This window comes from Haemaphysalis longicornis, unplaced genomic scaffold (assembly GCF_048455015.1).
Source record: "Haemaphysalis longicornis isolate Haplotype H1 unplaced genomic scaffold, Haemaphysalis longicornis Haplotype H1 scaffold_1, whole genome shotgun sequence".
NCBI classification, from domain to species: Eukaryota; Metazoa; Arthropoda; class Arachnida; order Ixodida; family Ixodidae; genus Haemaphysalis; species Haemaphysalis longicornis.
The window spans coordinates 331500352-331523188 of record NW_027526203.1 but is presented as its reverse complement, the minus strand read 5'-3'; the positions used below and the strand labels follow the sequence as shown (position 1 = coordinate 331523188).

The 22837-nt window shown below is 47.1% G+C and overlaps 1 protein-coding gene across 1 annotated transcript in view; it reads right to left on the bottom strand.

The window, feature by feature from the left end:
- Positions 1-14052: 14052 nt before the first annotated feature.
- Positions 14053-22837, bottom strand: part of LOC144159670 (aminopeptidase N-like) — a 30524-nt gene continuing 21739 nt past the window's right edge. The window contains exons 2-3 of the mRNA XM_077691305.1: positions 15871-16067; positions 14053-14196 (exon numbers count right to left, since the gene is read on the bottom strand). Of these exons, the coding sequence (XP_077547431.1) occupies positions 14053-14196; positions 15871-16067 (341 nt within the window). The remainder of the gene's footprint in view (positions 14197-15870; positions 16068-22837) is intronic.

Genomic DNA, 22837 nt, shown 5'->3' with positions numbered 1-22837 from the left:
AAAACAATCAAGTAGCTTGACTTCCAGGCTACGGCTTGTCCGTACCTCTTCATTAAGGCGCATCTCATAGCGCGAAGGTTGACCCAAATTTCGGCACGTTAAACTCCTAATTCGAAAAAAAAAAACTGACTTTACAATAAATTCCAAAACACTACGACTTTATTCGGGGGGGGGGGGAGGGGGGAGCGCATCATTTAATCCATTATTTACGCCACCGAAGTAGGTGTGTACGTTGTGAAACAGCTGCCGTAAGCGGTATCGTATTTTATTCATGCAGATAGGCGTACGGAAACCTTCCCGTATGTATCTACATTGCTTGCTTACAGCCTCGTGCAGCGAATAAGCCTGCAAAAGTATGCCCGCACAGTGTGTGCGTGTGTGTGACCCCGCTTCCCAGGCTCCCTCTTTAAACAGCCACTCGCCTCGCAATCGGGCCTCGCTCGCCTCAGGAGGTCAGTGAGCGCCGGAAACGCGCCCGCTCCGTGCATTCGTGAAGACAAAACGCAAAGTGAGCAGCAAATAAGCTGTTGCGCTGCTGTCAGCGCGAAGAAAGGGGGACGCCTTGCGAGGCAGTTTTTCTGTTCATTTCTTACGGCTTTGTTCTTCAGCGGCGCGCCCAAAACGGCCGCAGGCACCGCCTGTACAAAAACGCCGGCGGCGGCACAGGCGGGGGCGACCGACCAGGGGGCCACGCTTGTCGCCCGCGCTGCGCAGATCGGCCGGATTTGGCCGCCACAGAGGACGTGTTCGTTGTGAATGAGTTGGTCGCCGTCAAGAGCTGTCTGCAGTCCTTTCAGTAGGCGTCACCACGGCGTCACCTTTGCGTTCGTATACACCGAGTGTTTTTGATTGGCTGCAAGGGCCGACACGTTGCGCGTTTGATTGCGCTCTTGAGAACGTTTTCTTGCGCACGGAGAGTGCACGAGGCGCCCGAGTTTGCTGGAGGTCGCATTTGCGTTGTGTCTCTGGAAGGGTGAACAAGAAATACGGGATTGGGTAACGGAGAGTTTGGGTCGGTTCGCCTCTGGACACACGCGAGTGTAACTGCTTCAAAATGAGCTGTTGTTTAGTATGATTCTAATGAGGCAATCTTTCTAATGAACTTAACTTGTGTTTTGTCTGCATGGCCCTTCAAAATCGACGGAGCTTCACGTGCGTAGAAAGAAATTACATAATTTTTTCACATATTTATCTGACGGAAGATTACATAAAATTTTGAATATCTAACGCTAGTAATATTTACATGACAGGACATTAATAGTTCGTATCCCGCTTAGCAGTTGGCCGCCAGCAATTCAGATCACGCGTCAAACAAAACGGACATTTGTAATATCTTCATTCCCTCATTACAGTTCCTTTTTACTATGTTTGAAAGGCACTAAGAGTATTCAAATAAATAAATAAATAAATAAATAAATAAATAAATAAATAAATAAATAAATAAATAAATAAATAAATAAATATTTAGTTCACATGTCTTTCGAGTGCAATTCGAACCCACGTGTGAAGTTCTTCACTTTTGCTCGCTTTTCATTATGTATTATCACAGGAAGCACCGCTCACTGCCTTAAAACGTTGGGGCCGCTTTTTGTATAACAACACAATTGTAGCTTGTCATTGTATTTTTTTAAATAAACACTAACTTTAAGCTCTGAACAGTCCTTACGCACATGCCTATGCGAAATGAACATAACAAAACTGCACAACCGAGTTAACACGCTAGGTTAAGAGTGGCCAACTACAGTAATCACTCGTTAACTCGAACTCGGATATCCCGAAATATCGGTTAAGTAGAAACTTTTTCGCTGTACATTTACCTCCCATAGGAGCTATGTATTCACTCCCCTTCATCTCGAAACGTTTTATAGGGGGACCACGGATATCTCGAAATGTTGACAGACAGACCACAAGGCAAAGTCCGCTACAGGCAGCTGATAAGGTGTCCGTTCGGACACATAGCTCCCACTACGCGCCGAACGCGGTCGTGAACGACAAATTTACGCGGAGTACGCGCTGTACGAGGCCGATGTTCCCGTTACGAGAATGCTGTCCGACGCCTACTATGCTGAGATGGATGCGGACGACGCAGCTGATCATGCGGATGTGGAGCCTCCAGAGGTGCCTACAACGGCAAACACAAGAAACATGCTGCGCCTTCTTTGCAACGAGGTAGAATGTAGCGGTGGCGGCCAAGAATTGATGCGATTCATTGAGAAGCTCGAGAACGCTTTTCTAGTACCAGATGCGAACGCAAAAGAGGGGCGAGAGTAACGCAGTTCTTTCTTCCGAATCACTGAAAATTTGTTTTTCATGCGAATTATTTTGCCTCTACTACAAAAGCTTTCCTCTTCAGTGGAGATTTTGTTTACAGCCCTGTATCTTTTGTTTATGTGACATGGCCACAAATTTTCGGCATTTTGCTTAACTCGAAACTCCGCTTATCTCGAAATTTTCAGCGGATTTTACGCCTTGGAGTTGACGAGGGATTACTGTACTTTCATATCGCCGTTCGAAGATAATAGAAGAGCGAACAGTCATTGTCCAGTTTCACTGAGCGGACAAATTCTGCTTCGCCAGGGCCTTTTTTTCTCTCTCTCTTTTAAACTGTTATCCATTCCTTGCCCACGAACGCTTTGATATTCCTACATACACGTTTGGATGGTGATTTTTTTCAAAGTAAAAGCTACTCGGGAAACTCCGTTGTACTTCAATGTGAGCGTAGCAAAAGCCCGAAATGACCTTAAGGAAGACCGGCTTTCTTGCGGAACTAAATCAAAGGCAAAACCAGCCCTGATGCAACTGATGGTGTAACCTGCATGCCCTTGTGCGTGCGTCCATAAAACACGGAAACCTGTCCATCAAATCACCTTGCAAAGATGCGAATCGGTCCACTTAATGGACAGGGCACTTTTCGCCTGCTTGGAAGCGCCGACAAAGCGAGCACCCCGCAGCTTTTTTTAATCCTTAAGCATTTCTGTGCGAACTAAAAGAGGAAACCCGTCTGTCCGCCTCCAACACTTGGCGTGTCACCCTTTCCCCGCACATGAACATGCTATTAATAAAATGCGCTAGGGCATCGCTATTTTGATATCAGAACCCTCATACTGCTGATCAGAGCGTGTCCCCCCCAGCAATGCATTTGTGTATAGTACAGAAACCGACACTAAAGGGGTCGGTGTATAGCGCTCTATAGGAATGCAAGGGGTGTGTTCTTTATGGCCTTCATATTTTTGAACAAGACCTCTTACATTGCACCGGAAAAACCGTTTTACTTGCAAAGCAATTGTGTGTAGTGATCAAGGGAACTTGAAGAGGGCTCGGAATTTATCGCTTTGTGGGGATACATGGGTCCCTTATAAAGGTATTTAATAAGGGATCTGTGACCTCCGTACTTTCGTGTCAGACTGATTATATGGCGCCCGTAAAAAAGGTCTCACCAGTATGCATGCATAAAATCATGGGTGGGCTAAAGGGAAGCCGACCTTACGGGGCTCGGTGTATAGCGGAGTGGTTTAACAATTCATTCGGCATTCCTTGAATTTCTACAGTTTATTTTCTTGCCTTCCTCCGTAGCGCCACCTTTGCATTGCGTGCCGTCAGGCACTGTTACCTTGTCTGCCTCCATCGGAGCTCTAATGCTCAAGCCATTCTATGCGCACCCAATGAGGAAGCCTGTCTGTTCGTTCGTTTGTAACGCTCGATGTGGCACAGTTTCGGCGCATACGAAGATGCCATTAATAAAATGTACTAGGACCCTCATGTTTTGATATGACTTTAAATTACCCCTAAAATGTGTTCCTAGCAATGCACTTGTGTATAGTAGTGAAGCCTACTTTATGATTACCATGATTTGAAGTGCTCTGCAAGGATACATAAGGGACTCATGGAGACAAAATGAAAGGCCGTCGGAGCACGCGAGTGCTCACTGCAGGCACAAATAAAGGTTTTCCAATACAATCCAATCCCTTGAGTCATCAATCATACTCAAACATCAGACTCAGCACCCTGCCCCTTGTAGAGCGTATTATAGGGATACATGGGATCTCATGGAGGTGTTTAAAGGGGACATGCAGACAAAATACAAGTTTGTTTTATTCGAAAGATGTTTTTTTGTAGTGCCCCCAACGATTGTCTGGAAGCAAACGATGCTTTGTTCCCTGAGAAATTAATCAATTTAAGTTAAAATTTTGCTTCTCCCGCCAGAACGTGTTTTCGTGATGTCTGCAAGGACACCACAAGAACAGGTCACATATGGTCACAGGACAAATATGGTCACATAAGGCACCGTCGTACGCAAATCGGCCAGTGTCGTCTGAGACAATTCCAAAGCGCAGCACTGCTGTGCAGCTATAACAAGCACAGTGCGCGCAGTTCCAACAGCAGTACGCATCGATACTTCTATGTTTACGTGTACTTTCATAACTTCCACTGTTTACCTCACAATTATTACTGCTATAAAAAAGAATTTGCCCTAAATTGAAGCGCAAATAGCTCGTTCGGCAAGCTGATAAAGCCCTGCCTAATTTGCGTTTGCTTTTGCCGGCCTCAGCCAATCGCAGAGCCAGGCATATGACATCAGAGGTTCTGTTGCAGGAAATGAGCTAGTAGGTCGCGTGGCCATTCCCTTTTTTCGTAGTTATATAGCTTATTTCAGCGACGTTTTCGTTAAAAGTTGGGTCAGTATGATTCTAACAAGGCAATCTTTCGATTAATCGAACTTGCGTCTTGCCTGCATGGCTCCTTTAAGCACTTGGGTCATCGTACTTCGACATCAGAACTATTATGTTTGCCCTGAAAAATGTCTGTCCAGCAAAGCCCTTATACATGGTAGGAAAGCCGGTATTAGAGGCGCTCGGCATATACGTATTGTTTTGTAAGGATACACAGGTGTCTATGCATACGATGGAGGTATTTAATAAAGAGGCCGAAGGGCCTTCCGACTTTGGTAAGACTGCACCCGAAAAAATGTATTTCATGCAATGCGCATGTGTGGAGTAGTGAAGTCCACTTTAAATGGGATCGATGCATACCAGAGCGGCTTAAGCATTTATTCGACAAGTCTTACTTCGGAGTTTCCGCAATGTCTTTTTGTGATGTCATCAAATCACTCGCTCGCAGCCACTGCGACTGCACTTTCAGCTTCGAAAAAAATATTCTTGCTCCGTAGCTTTTTGTGCCTGCAGTGTCGAGTGCCGTGCAGGAAATAAACCCCCTCGCCAGCGTCTTCTGGGTCATCGGTGCGCAACGCGAACTAAGGGGCAAACGCCGTCGGTTGCGACACAGGCATTTTCACCAGGGGCCACAGCAAGCCGAGGGCTAAATTTCGTTCGGGTAGGCATTGTAGCGATACAAATCTGTCCGTGTTCCCGGGCGTCCCTTACTGCCCCAGTAAAAATTCAATGGATAAGACCACGCATGTAATTCTGGCTGATAATTGGTGCGATTATCTCGTTCCCAGCCAGCACGCTGGAGTCTGGTATCGTTAGCAGTAGCAAGAGCAAGAAGGCCGCAGTTTAACATCTGAAGCACGCTGTCCATGAAGTTCACTGACGAAAACATGCTCCTTGATGTTCTCGTGTTCGTAGTTTCTATTTTGTGCATCGGCATCATGTTTCGTTATTTACGCGCAGAGCCTAGAAGCACCAGAGGGCAACGTTTCTTTCGGCATTCAGGAGACCTTCGCGTTATGACCCTGCTGTCCTCACCACTGGCCTCCATCGTTACATTCACAAGTTGATCTTCGCTCTTCCCCCCCCCCCTCGCCCTGTTATCTTCCTTAAAAGTCTTTTGACTCCGTCCTAATCTTAACGGCCACACGCAGAAATCAGGTCGGAGCACCACAGGAACGTTCGAGGTGCTCCGATTCCGCCCTTCTACGTGGTATCTATAGATGCAACAAGCAGTGAGCGGCAGATACGGTGGGAAGCCGGTGCATGCCGGATTCTAACATATATACTGCGGTAAGCGAAGCGTGCTATGTGGCTTGTGGCTTGCCTGGCACGGGACGTGTCCAGGAGGGAACTGACGTCAAGCATGAACGTACAAAAGGACAGCTGTCCGCTTCCGTCTCTTAGAAATGTCGCATGACTTCCTCCGCATTTGCATGAAGAACAATGCCAGCGAGGGAGTCGCCGCAGGTGCGGGCGGCCATCCGCTCCCTGAATAGCCAACAGGAGCGTGCGCGACCTGCTTTTCCACGCCAATGGTCAGTCAAGTCATGCTGTCATCCGCATTTGTGTCGTGGCATACTTTCATACAGAGGAGACGAACGGCTCTCGAAAACAGCATATAAGCACTGTGTTGTCACCAGCTGCCGTGGAAGATTCGTTGAAAACCCTACCGCTACCGCAAGTGTCGTTTGTGACGGCGCGCGGGATAGGTCCAGCATCCATAATTTTCACGTGGTATGTTCCATTTTGAGGTACAGGCAATAAAAGCTCGTCTTTTTTTTTTCTTATGTAGAGAAAGATCATGCTCCGATTTCGACACGCTTGCCTGACAACATGTTAACTAAATTTTTTTACCGTGACAGTGTTGCGCTCAACGTATTACCCGACCCGCCTGCGGCTTTTTAAGCGAAGCTTATACGGCTACGGCTACATGTATGCTTTTCTACAAGGCGTTCTTAGCTATAGGCGCAGGAGAACAAACGTTGGTACACGGCCACCCCCGAAGTCGCAAGCCGTTTAAAATAATAATTGGTAACTAAAGATTATATGTCTGATCACTTGAATATGCACCTTGGGTACATTACCTATCAACAGGCACCATTTTCACGATCAGTAGAGTTAAAATAAAATTGTGCGCGCGTACCATTCTTGGGGATGACCACAGTCAATGCTCAAGAGAGATTAAATTTCGCCAGACCTTTCACCTAGATTCTGTGTCACCTCTGCGTCGTGCGCTCAAAAAACTGCGCTCGTCATTCGCCTCCACAGAACGGAATAGCTCGTCATGATTTTTCCCCACCGTTACTAGAAATACGCAGGTGTCGGTTTCGGTTACCCAGGGTAAATAAAGTAAGCTTGACTGTGCTGAGGCAACCTGGAAGCACAGCATGCGTTGAGTTTAACCAGGCACATGATGTGCATGATTGTGCCTGCTGTGAAACGCGGTTATTTGCTGTGCATCTGTACACTCCAACTGATGCATCTGTTTCGGATTCCCCTGTCCGTTTGTATAGGTGTACGTCGAATATAAGTGATCGCTGATTCGAACCCCGTGCACGTGAAGTTCAGCATATGCACTATCACTTACCCTAGTGTGGTATTTAAATGAGTTATGTATTCTTTTGGATGCATATTTCTCCCCTTACGATCTTGAACTATGTGTATCGGTCAATGTGGCGCTGAGCGTGGCGACATTCGTTCCACTTTTCTCAAATTCAGCTAAAACCAATTCAAGCTCATAAACGGGCGTACTTTTGCACGTAATTGGCCCTTTGTTTGCTTGTTTGTTTTTCGCACCTTGCTGAGATTTCAGATCTACATGTTCGTGTGCGTACAAGATCGCAATAAATTTTGATGCGAGCTGCACTGTTTCGTTTCACGGAACACCCGTAGTTCCCTTTCACCACAGCGCACCCGAACGAAGATTCCTCTGAGGAATCAAAGGACAAAGTGGGCCATTAACGAGGCCCATCACACGATTTGGCTAGAAAAATGTCCCTTGCATTGTGACGTTACGCAAGGCAAGCGTGACGTTCGCGATTCACTTGAGTCGAACCGTATCATCTTTCAAATTTTGCCGTTTGGACACAACGATGTGTCATTAATGTTTACTGTAACAAAGCAGGCTCAGGGTCACAAAGGTTTTAGTGCACCCTGTGCCCGGAGCTGCTGATTGCAAAAGCCCACTTGTTGAGCACCCCGTCCCCCCAATCTCTCTTATCTTCCAAGTTGTACGAACACCGCATATTCTGCCCTGTATGCAGAGGATAACGCGGTGAGTGGTCGAACTCCTCATCAATAATTTCGGAATCATAGGCGCAGCTTTCCGGCTCATCGCAGTTCTTTCACTAGTGACTACTCTGGAGTTATTCAGCCTTATGAGACGACTTTAGCAAACATAATACTGAAGGCGAACGCTTGATCTGTGCTTAGTTGCAAGTTTAGAACGTCGCTCTTCCAGGTTCCACAGCCGTGAAACGATCTCGTTGAAATGTATGGGCACTAACTACGGACAACGAATTACACAAATACTATTCATATTTGTGCAACGATTTCTTATAGTTTTCATATCCAAGTCGACTTCTTACTCTGTGCGAAGTATCACTTTTCTGTTATGGTTCTACTAAGTTACCGTTCGGTCGGCTTTTTGAGCACTACAGCTGGGGATACGATAGAACATTGAGAACATCCTTCGAAAAGCTAGCTACACAACAACCAGTTAACCGCTCAGTGATCAAAGAATTCAGCGAATAAAACGCATCCATCCGGCTCTCGAATTCGCCTCACGCAATTACCTCCAGTGGCAGTACTTCCGGAGTTATTGCCGTCACGACCGTGATAAGATTTGTGTCCTTTCCTTGTTTTTTGTTGTTGTGAGAGTTGTTGTAAGGCGCAGTAGAAGGGTAACATGCGTGCAGAGCAGCGCGGCTTGTCGAAGAGTCAATGAAGCAAGGCCTTCAAACATGCATTCGTTTTTCATTAGCAACAAGTGTCCCATTTGCGTTAATGTGCCAATATATTTATGCATAAACTGTAACTTTTTCCGCTTCTTTTAGCATCGCTCTTGAGTGTCCCTTGGCTTACATCAGAGGCAAGTTCCCGAAACGACGTCCGGTCAAGCCAAGCCTCTTTGTTGGCCCGAGGCCCTACAAAGACGACAGGCCGCTGCTCGCTCATCCTGGCACTTGCGCATACAGCAGCGGCTCGCAATGGCTGAATTATGAAAGGCTGCTCTGTCCCCGAAGTCACGCTGACATGAGCAGGTTGCAGTACAAAGGGGACGACGCGCACAACGTGAGCCCTCGGACAGACGACGGGGCCGGCGGGCTGCTTCAAGAAGGATGGTCGCGCAGCTCAGCCGATAAGGGCGCCGCGGCGGAGCACGGCCACTTACTTCTTAGACAGCGCACAACGGCGTGTCTCGGCTGCCCCGTGCCGTCGGCCAGACAATACGTGGGGAGAGCTTTTGTTGGCCAACAAGAACACCGGCCCTGCGGACACGGCGTTATTGATTCTTCGGAGCCGGCTTCGCAACCGGAGCACGTTTCGCTCCGCGTCCAGAATTTGCAAACAGGGTCTCTGTGACCCCCTCGGGAGCCCCTCGTAACGACCACGTTGATGACCGCGCGCCATGGCGCGCTCCGCGGACGCTGCCAGACGCTCATCCGTTTGCTTCACGTTTGTGCCACGAGGGCATCGGGGCAGAGGGGCATGCCGGCCGCGGCTCGTCCGATCGCCAAGATCGTGCGACGCAAGCGCCATGCTCCTGCCGATAGGGCGCCCTGATGCGCTGCAGTGTTGTTGGGGTTATCACGCTTATGTCGTACCTGGGCAACACGCAAACAATTGTTGCGAAGGCATTTTGTGCGCGGCCATCAGCGCTGACCCGTTTGCGACAGGCTTACTTCTCTTACAGGGCCGTGCATCGACGGCGCCGGATCAAGCGCACACGATGCTTGTGAGGGCGCCAACGGTACGCCACGCTGCCCACTATGGTGACTTTGCGCCCTGATACCCACGCGGACAAAGTGGAAAAAGGGTGGGTAACTGGGTGTAACAAGCGGCTCGTACCTCTTACTAGTTTCGGGAACCCGACATCAATGGTTAATTCCAAGAGGATGTTCTTTCATTCTTTCATGTCAAACTTGCCATTTTGTCTACTCACTTATGCAGACGAACAATATCAGACGATGGCGCTACTAATAAAACATACTTATTATTACGTCTATTTCTCTCCGATTAAGGCAAGCAGCTTGTATAGCATGAGCGACGTCTTTGCTGCAACTGCGTCATTTGAAATTAAATTCAAAAAGTATGCTAGCTTGATCATGCCGACAGAAAACGGAAAGCATAACATGTGTTGACCAATGTGGACCCGATTCCGGCAGGTGTACTCACGTCTTTAGCTGACGCGCAGCGCCGCTCCTCACTTCAACTCCCCTAGCTTGTGAAGTTTTATGCAGTTCCCAGCTATCGTGGGCATGATTAAACACACGTACCTTATTTTATTCTGGAAACTGAAATTTACTATGGACGCAGGGACAGCGTTGTGCGTGTATTTACTAACATATTTACATTGCAAGTTATATTCACTTCTCTGCAAGGTTATGTTCTCCAGAAGGTCTGACGGCTCGTGGAAGCAACAGTACGTTGGCGCACGCACAGGCCCAACCCTCCTATCACGAATGGGAGACGCCACAGTTGCTCCAGTGTCTCCTCTCAATGACCACAGAGACGCAGCCTAGCCGAAGTTTGAAATGATTTTTGCTTCGCATAAATCACTTATTGCGCCGGAAACGCCTTTTTCGCACGTGATTTAGTTCATATATTTATGTGAATACGGTGTGACACGAGATGTGTGGAGTTATTTTCCGTTTATAGACGTTATCTGACACCATATAAACTTACGTACTAATGACCCTCAACTGTTCATTATCGCGCACACCAATTCTCCTCATAGCTCAGTCGGTAAGTATAAAGCGCAGAATCGCCCGGTCCCGGGTTAAAATTCCGGCAAGGAGGTGCTCTCGAACTTGTGTTTTTTAACTGTGTCTCGAGTCTGTAAGTAGACACTTGACATATGGCGACCTCATCTGTCGTATTTGTCGTAGAAACGAGCGTGTAGACATATTGTGTGTTAAAAAAATGATTCAGGTTATGACATGTCCATCATATTTTATTGACAAGGCAGCCGTTTACGCTCAAAGTGAATATTTTTCGACGAAGTTTAAATATTGTGCGCAAAATATTGATGACAGTTTTATCCTTTAGGCCCTGAATTCCCTGTACTGTATTGATATTAAGCCTTGAGCTGCATTAATCAGTGAGTGAGTGAGTGAGTGAGTGAGTGAGTGAGTGAGTGAGTGAGTGAGTGAGTGAGTGAGTGAGTGAGTGAGTGAGTGAGTGAGTGAGTGAGTGAGTGAGTGAGTGAGTGAGTGAGTGAGTGAGTGAGTGAGTGAGTGAGTGAGTGAGTGCCGCAATATTCCAGGTACAAAAAATAATTTAGAAAGCTAATGAATTAATTCGCGATTTCAACCTTATGGCTCGTAGGTTGTAAACGAAAACCAATTGCTGGACCTGGGAGCGCTTAGTCGACACTCCATGACGCCAACTCGTTGGTTCAGCTGCAGCAGTCATCTTCTCACCTGCGGCGGCCTGATTTTACACCCTTAATCAGCTGAATTTTCCGTGCTCAATGCGCACGCATGCAATTGACCTAACATGAAACTACTAAACTTCTTTCATCAGAAGTAAAGTACCCCTCGCCTGGAAAGTCGTCCACATGAAGATACAGAGAGATAATGAGCGTTTATTGAAACAGTTCGGCCGGACGCCTGGCCTATTACGTGGCGGTTCAATTTTCATCGGACTGCACGAGGTGCAGGTGTGAGAGGAGTGCTGCCCACAAGATGGAGTCAGCGCCTTGCGCAAAAGCGGTCCATGCCTCCCAAGTATGAATTTCAAAGAGGTGTCGGGCATTTCCCATTCCCTCTTTAACCACCTCTGCTATGGCAGGGTAGTTTCACAGGCAGCGCCTATTACCTGCGTATTGTACAGCCTTTGGGCCTGCCACAGTTACCTTTCAATGCAGTGTTTGTGACGGCCTGTAAATTTGATGTTTGTATGCGTTTTTCAGATTTCAGAAGCCTGTTCTCCACTGAAGATGAATGCTGGATTCGGTAATGCGCTTTCTGTTATTCGAAGCGTCGCGAGGAGTGCTATCCGCTGCTGGCCCAGCTGCTTGCAATGTGTGTACGGATTGTAGTTGGTCGAACGTGTATAGTCGTGTACGTGCAACTTTTTGTTTAAATTGCAGGGTTTACGCGCCAAGGTTTCCCCTGGACCATGAAGTGTGCCGTAGTGAAGGGCTTCTAAATTATTGAGATCATTTGGAGATCTTTGGATACACTGTGCAATCTTCACTTTAAAAAAAAAGGTCGGCGCACTTACTAACAGAACACTAACCAGTTACTTGTCCCAGTATTGACTATGTACTTAGTTGCTTTTACTAACTGGTCATGCATGACCTAGTAAAAATCTACGCGTAACAATGTGGATCTGGTGAGTGCGCAGCGCGACACATTCATCACGCACTTATCACACGTGGACAATCAACGACTGAATTGAGAAAGAAAACCAACCGGATGCGCGAGGAGAGCGAGTTACTTATTTAGAAGAGTTGCAAGCTGGGCGAGTTGGAAATGCATCTTGAATGAAACCAGGCGCAAACGTAACAGGACGCAGAAAAGAGTACACAGGACAAGCGCTGGTCCAGCGCTTGTCCTGTGTACTCCTTTCTGCGTCCTGTTACGTTTGCGCCTGGTTACTTATTTACCTTAGAAATACATCTGCTCTTCTTGCTTTTGTAGCTAGTAGCGAAAGGTCCCCTGAGAGAATCGGTGGGCTTGTCGTAAATATCAACTATTGTAGCGATTATTGTAGAATTATGCATTTTAATGTGAGAATATACAAGACAGCATGTGGATTTGCAAGAACTTTTTAATCGTGATTTGGTGTGGAAAAAGAGCTGTAGTTTTTGTGTTCAATAATTCATAGAATTTATTACTTCAGTGAATGTTAGTATCAAACCAGCAGGAGTTACTAAGGGCACGGTCTAGACTAGTAACGGTTCCACACTTAGTGGTAGGACCTACCTACCGTTTGGGGGGTAGTAAACTCCGTAAGGACTTAGTAAATACAGCCGTTACTAACCTTTTACGAGCTTTTTTGTTAAGAGTGTTGTACACACTGATGTTTCCTATTTTTGTTTGTATCAGAGAAACAGCCACCACGGCAGATAAGTTCACCCGGGCTCTCGTCCTCAGTAGCGCAATCGTTCAGCCAAAATGATTTAAATAGGGGTTTTACGCACCTAACGTAAACCTGGGATATGAGGCACGCCGTAGTAGAAAAATAGGGATAAATGTGTATTGAGACAATCTGGGGATTATCAACGTGTGCCGAAATCACGACAAACCGGCTGATCATCGGTGCTCGAGAGCACTGAAGTGTTGCCACCGGCGTCCAAGTGTTCATGAGAGCAGCCACGTTTGTGCCGCGAATAAGACCGTGCAAAGAGAGACTGCCGGGAGATGAGTTTGTAACATTACTCTTGTGATTTTTTAGACGTGATTTCAATTAGAGAAACGTCTAATCTTCCTAGAGGAAATTCATATGCGAACATTTGACGGAGCCGCCAGCACGTGGTGTTTCCATTTGATTACAGTGATCCAGCCAGGGTGAGATGCTCCCTGGGCTATTACCCCACTCAACCCACCACCATTACGCCCTCTATTTTTTCGCTCACTGTGGGACCTGAACGCGAAGGTACTCTATGCAGGATGGGCTTTTGTACATGTGCATTGCTATACTCTCGAGCGCGCGACGCACAGCATCAGAGCCTGATGGCATGTTTGGCGTTTACACAAACGCGGAAGCGAGCTATACTTTTCGCAAGAGAAATCTCCCGCCCTTGAAGATGATTTATCATCGTCGTGGTTTATGCATGACCCACAGTGCTGCACTGGCTTCGTCTTGGACTAGTAGCACCTTCAAGCAAACGCTATTATTCAGCAAGGCGCTTAAGACGCTCGAAAAGTTCCGAACAGAACCAAAAGAGCTCAGCGTCTGCGGATGAATCAGGTAAGCCAAAGTTCTTTTGCAAGAAAAACATGGGAGCGAACCATATTAAGGTATCACCGCCGTCTTTTGCAGGGTTAACGCTTTGAGGGGTAACGGCAGCACGCTTAATGTCGCCTGCTCGCACTGGAAAGGCATTGTGCCACAGTGTGTTTGTGGTCCCACGGGGCGGAAGAAAAGATGCGCGCTATCGCGAAAGGAGGGCGAGTGAAGACGGAACGGCAGAGCCGGGAACGTGTCAGGATCATCCATCAGCGCCCCGTTCGGCTGCCGTGCAGAAGAGGCGTCGTCGAGCGTCTCCTGTTTGCTCAGACACTTGCAGCTCATTGTCCTCTCGCCGGGCCAAACGAGCGTCGTTCCACCGGCCATGAAGCGCTCTCTGGATGGCCTGCGACGCAGGCGCTAGAACACGGAGCCAAGCAGAAAACGGCGCTGTTCGGCGCCATTGTCCATTGGAAAGGCCTCAGAGAATACGCCCAAGAGGCTGCGACCGTGTCGCTGTTGGAGGTATCGAGTGAGCAGGTGCACAAAAGAGGCAGTGTGTGCGAATGCTATGGCGTTCGCCCTATGATGATGTGTAGCGAAGTTGGCGTGGGAGGGGGATTATGAAAAATTCAAAGGCTCACTACGCAACTGCGTAGGAGCCGCACAGCATAGCTATAACGCCCCTTCATAGCCGCTTCAGACCGATGCCGTTGTTGATTCATGTTTCTTCGTACCTGCATCCTGTCATTTCGGGCTTCTATGACAAACAAGGTCTACCGGCCTGTGAAATAACCGTGGGATGTCACTGCCATACTCTTGGGATGGTGAATGAACGCAGCGCTGAGGCAAACCTATGGCCCCGGTACCACCAACCACAAGTTCGGCCCCACGAAGGCGTGTGCCTGAGGCATTTAAAGGTTCATTTGCAGTGAAACGCCTTCGGAACACAGGCTATATAAGGCTGCGCAGCAACTGTCATATTTTCGCAGGGGATTCCCGCCGCCTGCCGCGTGCCATGCGGGCAAGTACGACACCACCGCTAAGGGGAGTCTCACCGACGGCGCGCGGTGAAGGAGCTCCAACTACCTCAACATGCAAGGCTGTGGGAATCACTCGAAACTCTCAATATAGGGCTCATTTACTGCCCTCGCAAATGCCGCAAAACGTCGCCAGAACGGCTATCGCCGTAGTGAGTGAATTGTCTGTAACCATATAGGCCTTCTGGAGGCGGAGCCACTCTCGATTATCGGGTAACGGGCTTTCGCCACTATTCGAAATAAGATTGGAGGAAGGAAGGGATGCGGTGAGGAGGAAGGAAGCAACAATTTTTTCCTGTACCGTTGTCCTACCGACTCCTGGTGTCACACTTTGAAACCGCAGCGTCTTTTGTTTGCAATATTTCTGCTTGCACCACCGGTCATCACTCCATCATTGGTTCTCAATCTTTATTTATTTATTTATTTATTTATTTATTTATTTATTTATTTATTTATTTATTTATTTATTTATTTATTTATTTATTTATTTATTTATTTATTTATTTATTTATTTATTTATTTATTTATTTATTTATTTATTTATTTATTTATTTATTTATTTATTTATTTATTTATTTATTTATTTATTTATTTATTGTGGAGGCTATTCCGAACGTTTTCTTTCTTTATTGTGAAGGCGCACGCTTGTAAAGCGCAGTGGCTCGTGAATTCATGCACTACGGCTACTCATGAGGTTGTCCCCCGTCGTGTTCGTGCATTCAGTTGTGATAATGCTTGTCCAGCTATTTGAGTGGGCGCAGAGCGCAGTGCTTGACAGCCGGCGCCGGGCACGCCGTCAAGCGGAGGCCGAGCTGGTGCGAGCGTCTTGACGGGATTACAGGTGGCTTCCAGATAGGCAACCTCATAAAAAAAATATAGAAAGGAGCAATCTCCCATTGGTAACCTCGCCGGGTGGTACCGGTGGTTGGGATCTGCCGACAGGTAGCCCTCAAGTATCATGATTTGAGCAATTAAAGAGCGCCGGCAACATTCAACAGGCATGAGAGAGAACGTGCGTGGCGTTCTTCGACGCGACGGGCCGAAGGTATGAGATCTGCCCGCGGTGTGCTAGAGCCAAGGCTGTGCGAGCCGCCGCGGCGCCGGTACGTGCTGGCCGCCACCGGTGCGGCCTTGCGGCCGACCTTGCGGCCATCAGCCGGCCCTCGGTCCTGCTGCCGACCACGCATCGGCGAAGTTGGCGACGCGATGCTCTCCTCGCGCTCGTGGCAGCAAGCCGCTGCAAGGAACGCGCGGACGCAGTCGCAAGCGAGGGCGAGGAGCGAGCGGACGGTGACGCCCTTGTTGCGTGAGCACGTCTCTCGGCTTACGTTCGGCACGCCAGGAGGGATTAACAGGCGCACGGCGGATCACTGCACGCGCTTATGAGACGGTCTGGCGTCGGCGGACGAGCGCCGTCATTGTGCCGAACGTGTGTGGGCGCGAGGAATCGCCCAACCTCCCCGCGTCGCGGCGGGGCCGAATATGGCCGTGTATAGCACGCACCACGGGGAATGATGGCCGGCATAATTCCGCACCCGAAACGAGTTGGACCGAGGAGCGCACAAAAGGGACGGAAGAGCGCTCAGTTGCCACTCGTGTTCTGTGCCTGCAGCTGAGGCATGTGCCAGAATTTACGAACACTGTTCGTACGCCGAACAGATTATGTTGTTCTATCCCCAGAACTGCGGTATCCTTATGCACAAAGGATGCCGAAGTTAAGTACTATGCAAAAAAAGAAAGTTCGCGCTCTATCCGTGAAAAAATTACTGCGCATTATTTTCGCGAAATGCAGCGAAATGACCACGCTGCCGCTTACTCATTGGTGTGACCAAACAGTCCGAGACATTGCATTACACTCCTCAACGCGCATGTAACTTCGTTTCTGCCTCGAAAATTCGCAAGGTTAGAGTTGTATACACGCACGGAAGCAATATTAGTGACCAAATTATTACATTGAATATTATGTTTGCACCATTCTGTCTAGCTGTGCAGCGCAGTGCAAAAAGGAAAGAAAGCGCGTTTAGCTCAGTGATAAAGCGTTCGATTCGCGTGTGGTGAGCCCTGGGTGTGGACCGCCACATGGGGGTGCATGTTTAAATCTTCAAGCCCGTAATGTGCTGACACTGCGTTGGGGATTTTCAACGACGGTAGTCGGAGCATCGGCGGCGACTCACACCAACAGCTGGCACTGTACGTCAGCTTACCAATCGTATACTTACATAAACTCATGTCTAGGTGGCATCACCGATGCGCAAAATTATTAAATACGGCAACACCACACCACACAACAATAACTTTGGCCTTTCTTGAATTGGCGTCCCTTAAAGGGGCATTGAAGTGACCGGTAATATCTATATAGCTTACGAGATTAAAGTATGAAATGCGTAGACGATTTTATGAATTTTTAGGCCGCTTTACAAGCGTATTTAACATGCAATTTTAGCCGTTCATGGTGACCACTTTCCTCATTCCCAAGCAATTACACAAGTAATGGATATATGCACACGTGCGTACGTACTACATACATACATACATACATACATACATACATACATACATACATACGCGCATACGTATTTACATACGTACATACGCACATACATACATACATACATACATACATACATACATACGCGCTTACATACATACATACATACATACATACATACATACATACATACATACATACATACATACATACATACATACATACATACATACATATCCGCCGCGGTGGCTGAGTGGCTAAGGCGTTGTGCTGCTGAGCACGAGGTGGCGGGTTCGATTCCCGGCCGCGGCGGCCGCTTTTCTGATAGAGGCGAAAAGCAGAAACGCCCGTGTGTACGAGATTTTGGTGCACGTTAAAGATCCCCAGGTGGTCAAAATTAATCCGGAACCCTCCACTGCGGCCCGCCTCATCGCCTGCGTTGCGTCGGCGCGTTAAACCGTGTAATCAACATACATACATACATACATACATACATACATACATACATACATACATACATACATACATACATACATACATACATACATACATACATACATACATACATACATACATACATACATACATACATACATAGTTGCATTCATATGCACATACGTAAATGCATACCCACATACACACATACATACATACATACACGCATACATACATACATACACGCATACATACATACATACATACATACATACATACATACATACATACATACATACATACATACATACATACATACATACATACATACATACAAAAATACCTATATGCATGCATACATACATACGTACAGGGCTCAGTAGAACAACGCTTAAGGACACGGGTTTTATTCTGGCTGCGGCCGTCCTTTTTGTTAAAGAGGCCAAAAATGAAAACCCTCGTCTTTCATGTTTTCAGCGCACATCAAAGATTGCCCAGGTGGTCGAAATTAATCCGGAGTCCTCCACTACGACGCACCTCGAGTCATAGCCCAGTTGTATTTTCGGTGTGTAGAACACCCAGTATTTTGGAATTAGCCATACACCTTACATGCAGGGTCTTCCACCTTTAGATCAAAATTTTTGGCAGCCATGAAAATGTGACCAAGAAACTTCGTTCGACACAAGTAAGTGGTTTCGAATTTAAATGTGCGTGAACGTCATTACGGTAGCGAAAGTATCTGTCTTGAACACAACGAACTGGTTTTGCGGAAGCACGTAGCAGTTTATAAAGCCGAAAAGAACAACAAACAACAGCGATGTAACTTAAGACGTGAACAAAAAGAAGGTCCAATCACAACATTGCTTGTTGCCTGTCCTAGACGTCGTTATAGTGCTAAATGCGGCACTTAGCCGGCTAAGGGCATTGTTAAGGGTTGCGGCAAGCGAAAAACGTGCTACTCGGCGCCGTCGCCATGGCACCAGTGGCGAATCAGAGGAACGCTTCCGGGTGCGGTCGGAATGCATGCAGCGGAAAATAATCGCCGTCATTTTATGCACGCTTACGCGCATTGTCTTTCCGCATTAATAGGTTGCGCGTAGGTTACAGACTCCGACTTCCGTGTGCACGGCTGATCTTGGCTCCCCAAAGAGATCTGACGACTGCGCACGTGCGCTGTAGCAATGCAACGCAGCTCCAGTACACTCTGAATGATTGCACACACCGCAAGAACTGCAAAGTGGATGCAACTTATTTTTTTACAGCGAAGCTGCTTATGTATAGGGACCCGTGCATTTTTGTTCTGCGTCCTTGCCTGCTTGCTTGCCTACTTATAAGCGGCTGCTGATGAAGGAGGCGTCCGCCGGAGCAGAAACTTTACTCTGCCGGCCGAGCACGTGACAGAAAACCAGAAAGACGCCGTCATTCATTTAGAATTTTATTTGTTCTGCCTCGTCGTAATGGGGAGGCCGCGTATAGTACGGGCTTTCGCATGCCGCTGACGTTGAAAACTTCCAGGTGTGCGGGACTTGTGGACTCCCTTCGCGGTGCCCCGATGCTCCATCACGGACGCATACGTCCTTACCACTTATTCCCGACCATCTACCGAGATGGTCTGGAGGTATTTTCCGCCTTTAACCGAGCTGGTCTGGAGGTACTTTTCCGCCTTTAACGTTATCCGCCTGGACCACACCTATGACTTCAGACATTTACATACAATGTATTTTTCACCTCCTACTGTCACCACATTCATAAAGCAACTTGCTTCACTAAATTGTCGCGAAGTTTCTATACACACTAGAAGCAGGGACATATGGTTTGTGCCATATTTCCATAACAATTATAAATTACAGTCCCTTGCTCATAATGTACCCAGCATATCAAACAGATACAATCACACAATCGGATACAGCAAACGTGAGCTTACTGCGCTGTTCTGTAAAATATAAATATCGCATTTTTTTGTATGTGTACATCCATCTATTTCATTGCAAAAAAAAACTTTTGCACATCTGCGTTTTATGGCATTATATAATGCTGTGATGATATGATCACAACTCTTGTGTATTTTCTCTAGCATTGTGTTAAGATGTGTTGCTATTGCGAATAACGCTGTGTAATATTATTATGCCATTACAGGCGCGCTTATATATGTGTCCATGTGTGTGGATATATATGCATGTATATATATGGGTATATATATGTATGTATGTATGTGTATATATGTATGTGTACATATTTTAACTCATGTTTAAACTACGTTTACTCAGTGATTTTTCTTTTATTTTTGTTTTTATTACAAATTCTTACTTTTTTTTTCTTTCCTGTGTGCCTCTGCTGGCCTGCTATCAAGTACTGTACACTGGTGTGTTTACGGTATTTACGCTGGCTGCTATGCAATGGAACGGTTCCTTGTCCTTCGTCAAGCTGATTCACAGCTTTTAGTCAGGAAACCGTCCAGAATTCATTCTGGAAATAAAAAGATTTGATTTGATTTGATTGAGTGACGTTCAAGAACAGTTAGTCGCGGCTCAACGTCCGTTAAGAGTTCGTACCTTTGCGTAGAATTCTGTGTCACCTCAGCTTTGGTGGTCATTCACCTTCGCAAAGTGCATTCCGAATGGCTGATATTTTCTATAAAAAGCTGCTGCCCACAACCATAGGAGTACGCTGAACGCTCTTCGTTGGAATATTTGTCCGATTTCTGCGATCTTCTCGCTCATCAACAACACTTCTCTAGGTTGTCTTCGCCCCACCTCTTCGATATCGGCGATTAAAAACTACATAAGTATGCAGTAGGAGCACAGCGTCGTGACCAGATCAACCTTCCGCGGTGTATTCAAGGTGTCGGGTTACGATACGCAGGAGGTGGCGGGCTCGCTTCCCGGGCAGGGAACCCGGCGAGGGCGGAGAGTGCGATTTTCAAGATGGCAGCACAATTTTAACAAGGAATGCTCGCGTATGCGAGATTCCTGCGCGCGTACAAAAGGCTCCAAAGTATTATAAATGCAAACCACCATTGTTGAGACCAGTTTATAACACTGGCACGAAGGATGATTATAAATCACTCGCCAACGTGGCGCGACACTGTTGCGACAAGCGTCCACCATAGGATCGAGCCCGTCATAGAAGCTTTTCGCATTGTCATTGTGGGCACATCCCTGCAATGGTGAGATGATCGTCGAGATTACCGTCGGTAAGCTTTGCCGATTGAACGGTTGCGATACTGCGGTCAAATGAAGGTCACTGCCTGGACGATAATATGATCAACGACCAATGCGTAACATTTGTTGATAAATCTGATACACGGGCTAGAGGATGCTGGGTACGGTGGCATGGTTGTAGTCATGACAGTCAAAAATTTGCCATCCTTCCTTAAAGAAAGTTTAGAGAAGCGCGAAAGCTAAAAGTGCGTGAAACCTTCGCTGAAAGTGCGTCGAATCGAACGTCAAAGATTCAAATACCCAAATCACGAACGAAGAATAAACCCATTCTCCTCCTTCATGGTCGATGCCTGTATTGTCTTATCTAAAAGCGTTGCTTTCTCGCGATTTTCAAGTAACCGTTTTGACACAATGGACGCCCGGTTGCAGGCACGCGCCGTCTGTAAAGAGATCTTATCAGAGCTTTTCGGTCGACCAACCGGTCTATAGGGAAATGCGTTAGTTTTTTTGCAGAAAGGAATCGGTCTCTCACTAAGAAAGCTTTCGCTTTAACAAACTCACGAAAGCGGTGAAACGAGCTCCCTCGGTACTCAAGAAACGTCTTAGCTGAGCGACGAAAAAAAAAAATGCAGTTCGTTATCTTACCAAGCTTGCACGGTTTGAGGAATGGTGTGATAAGATGTGGAGTGAATATATATTTTGAGCTCCTAACACAGGCAAATGTTGTAGCACGGTTTAAAAGACGACTGATGGAATGGCTACAAAACAGTACGTCGCCACGCACCCAATGTAGAACATTAGGTGCCGGTCTGGTGTTATTTATTACTTGCCGCTGACATGGCAGTCAGTCATTCATCGTAAGGCCGGTCGATGTATTAGCATGAAATTAAATGATCATAGAATGTTCTTAAATAGCATACTCCCATTTGACACATCATAGCAAGTCACGCGAGTGCGACTTGCTATACACTGACACAAGACCCTTGTCATGTCATGCCGATCAGGCAAGAAGAGTTGAAGGGAACTTCCAAATAAAAAAAAAACCCTGGATAAATTATGTCCATCGTCGCTCGCAGTGAATGATAAAGACGATGCTTGCTTCTACCCTACAACAACGTGTCCCTAAAATTGTGTGTTGTTTCTAATGCACATGTCTATAAGATTGTACCTTGCTTGTATGTTGACGTGTACCTTATGATTGTACTTTGCTTGTGTGTTGATGCAATTTTGTATTTTGCTTGAGTTTGTTGTTCGCGAGCGCAGTGCGCGGGCAATGGGGGAGTCGTCATTCATCGAACGTGCAGGGAAATGGGTATTCGGACTTCACGCCAGAACCAGCGTAGCGCCATGGCACCGCTCTCAAGCAGTGCCCAGTGTCACCGAGTGCTCAAAAGCGCGTTTAAGAATGATGCCCGCGTCTCTGCTGGCTTCAAGGCAAGCTATACTTGTATGGTTCGTCCCTCGTCTTGTTTGTGGCGCCGAATACTCGCGATAATTTGCTAGAAGCTGTCACACTGTTGCAGAGGCTTTCAAGCACGATGTAGGCGCCTCGCTTCTGTACTCCTCCCCTGCCCTTCTTTTGAAGGCGTCAGTAACACCGACCGCGCCTGGCCAAACCGGTCGCGCTCTTGTCTTCCTTGCCTACGCCAGGCTGGAATACTCCACCGTTTGTGAGTTATTTCCCTTCGTTTTCGAGCATTCGAGGAGAGACAGACCAGACGTTTTTGCCGACCTTTGGTAGAAAAGTCATCGCCTTGTAACGAGGTCATTCGTTTTACGAACTACAGCTCGTCATTTGCTGGATTCATGCTGTACGGCGGATTTGTGTTCGCAGAAAGATGATGTACGGTCAGTTGATGTTCGGGGGAAAACACCCACAGAGAAGGACATGGCCCAAGAGCGGCGATTGACAAAGGCTTTAAA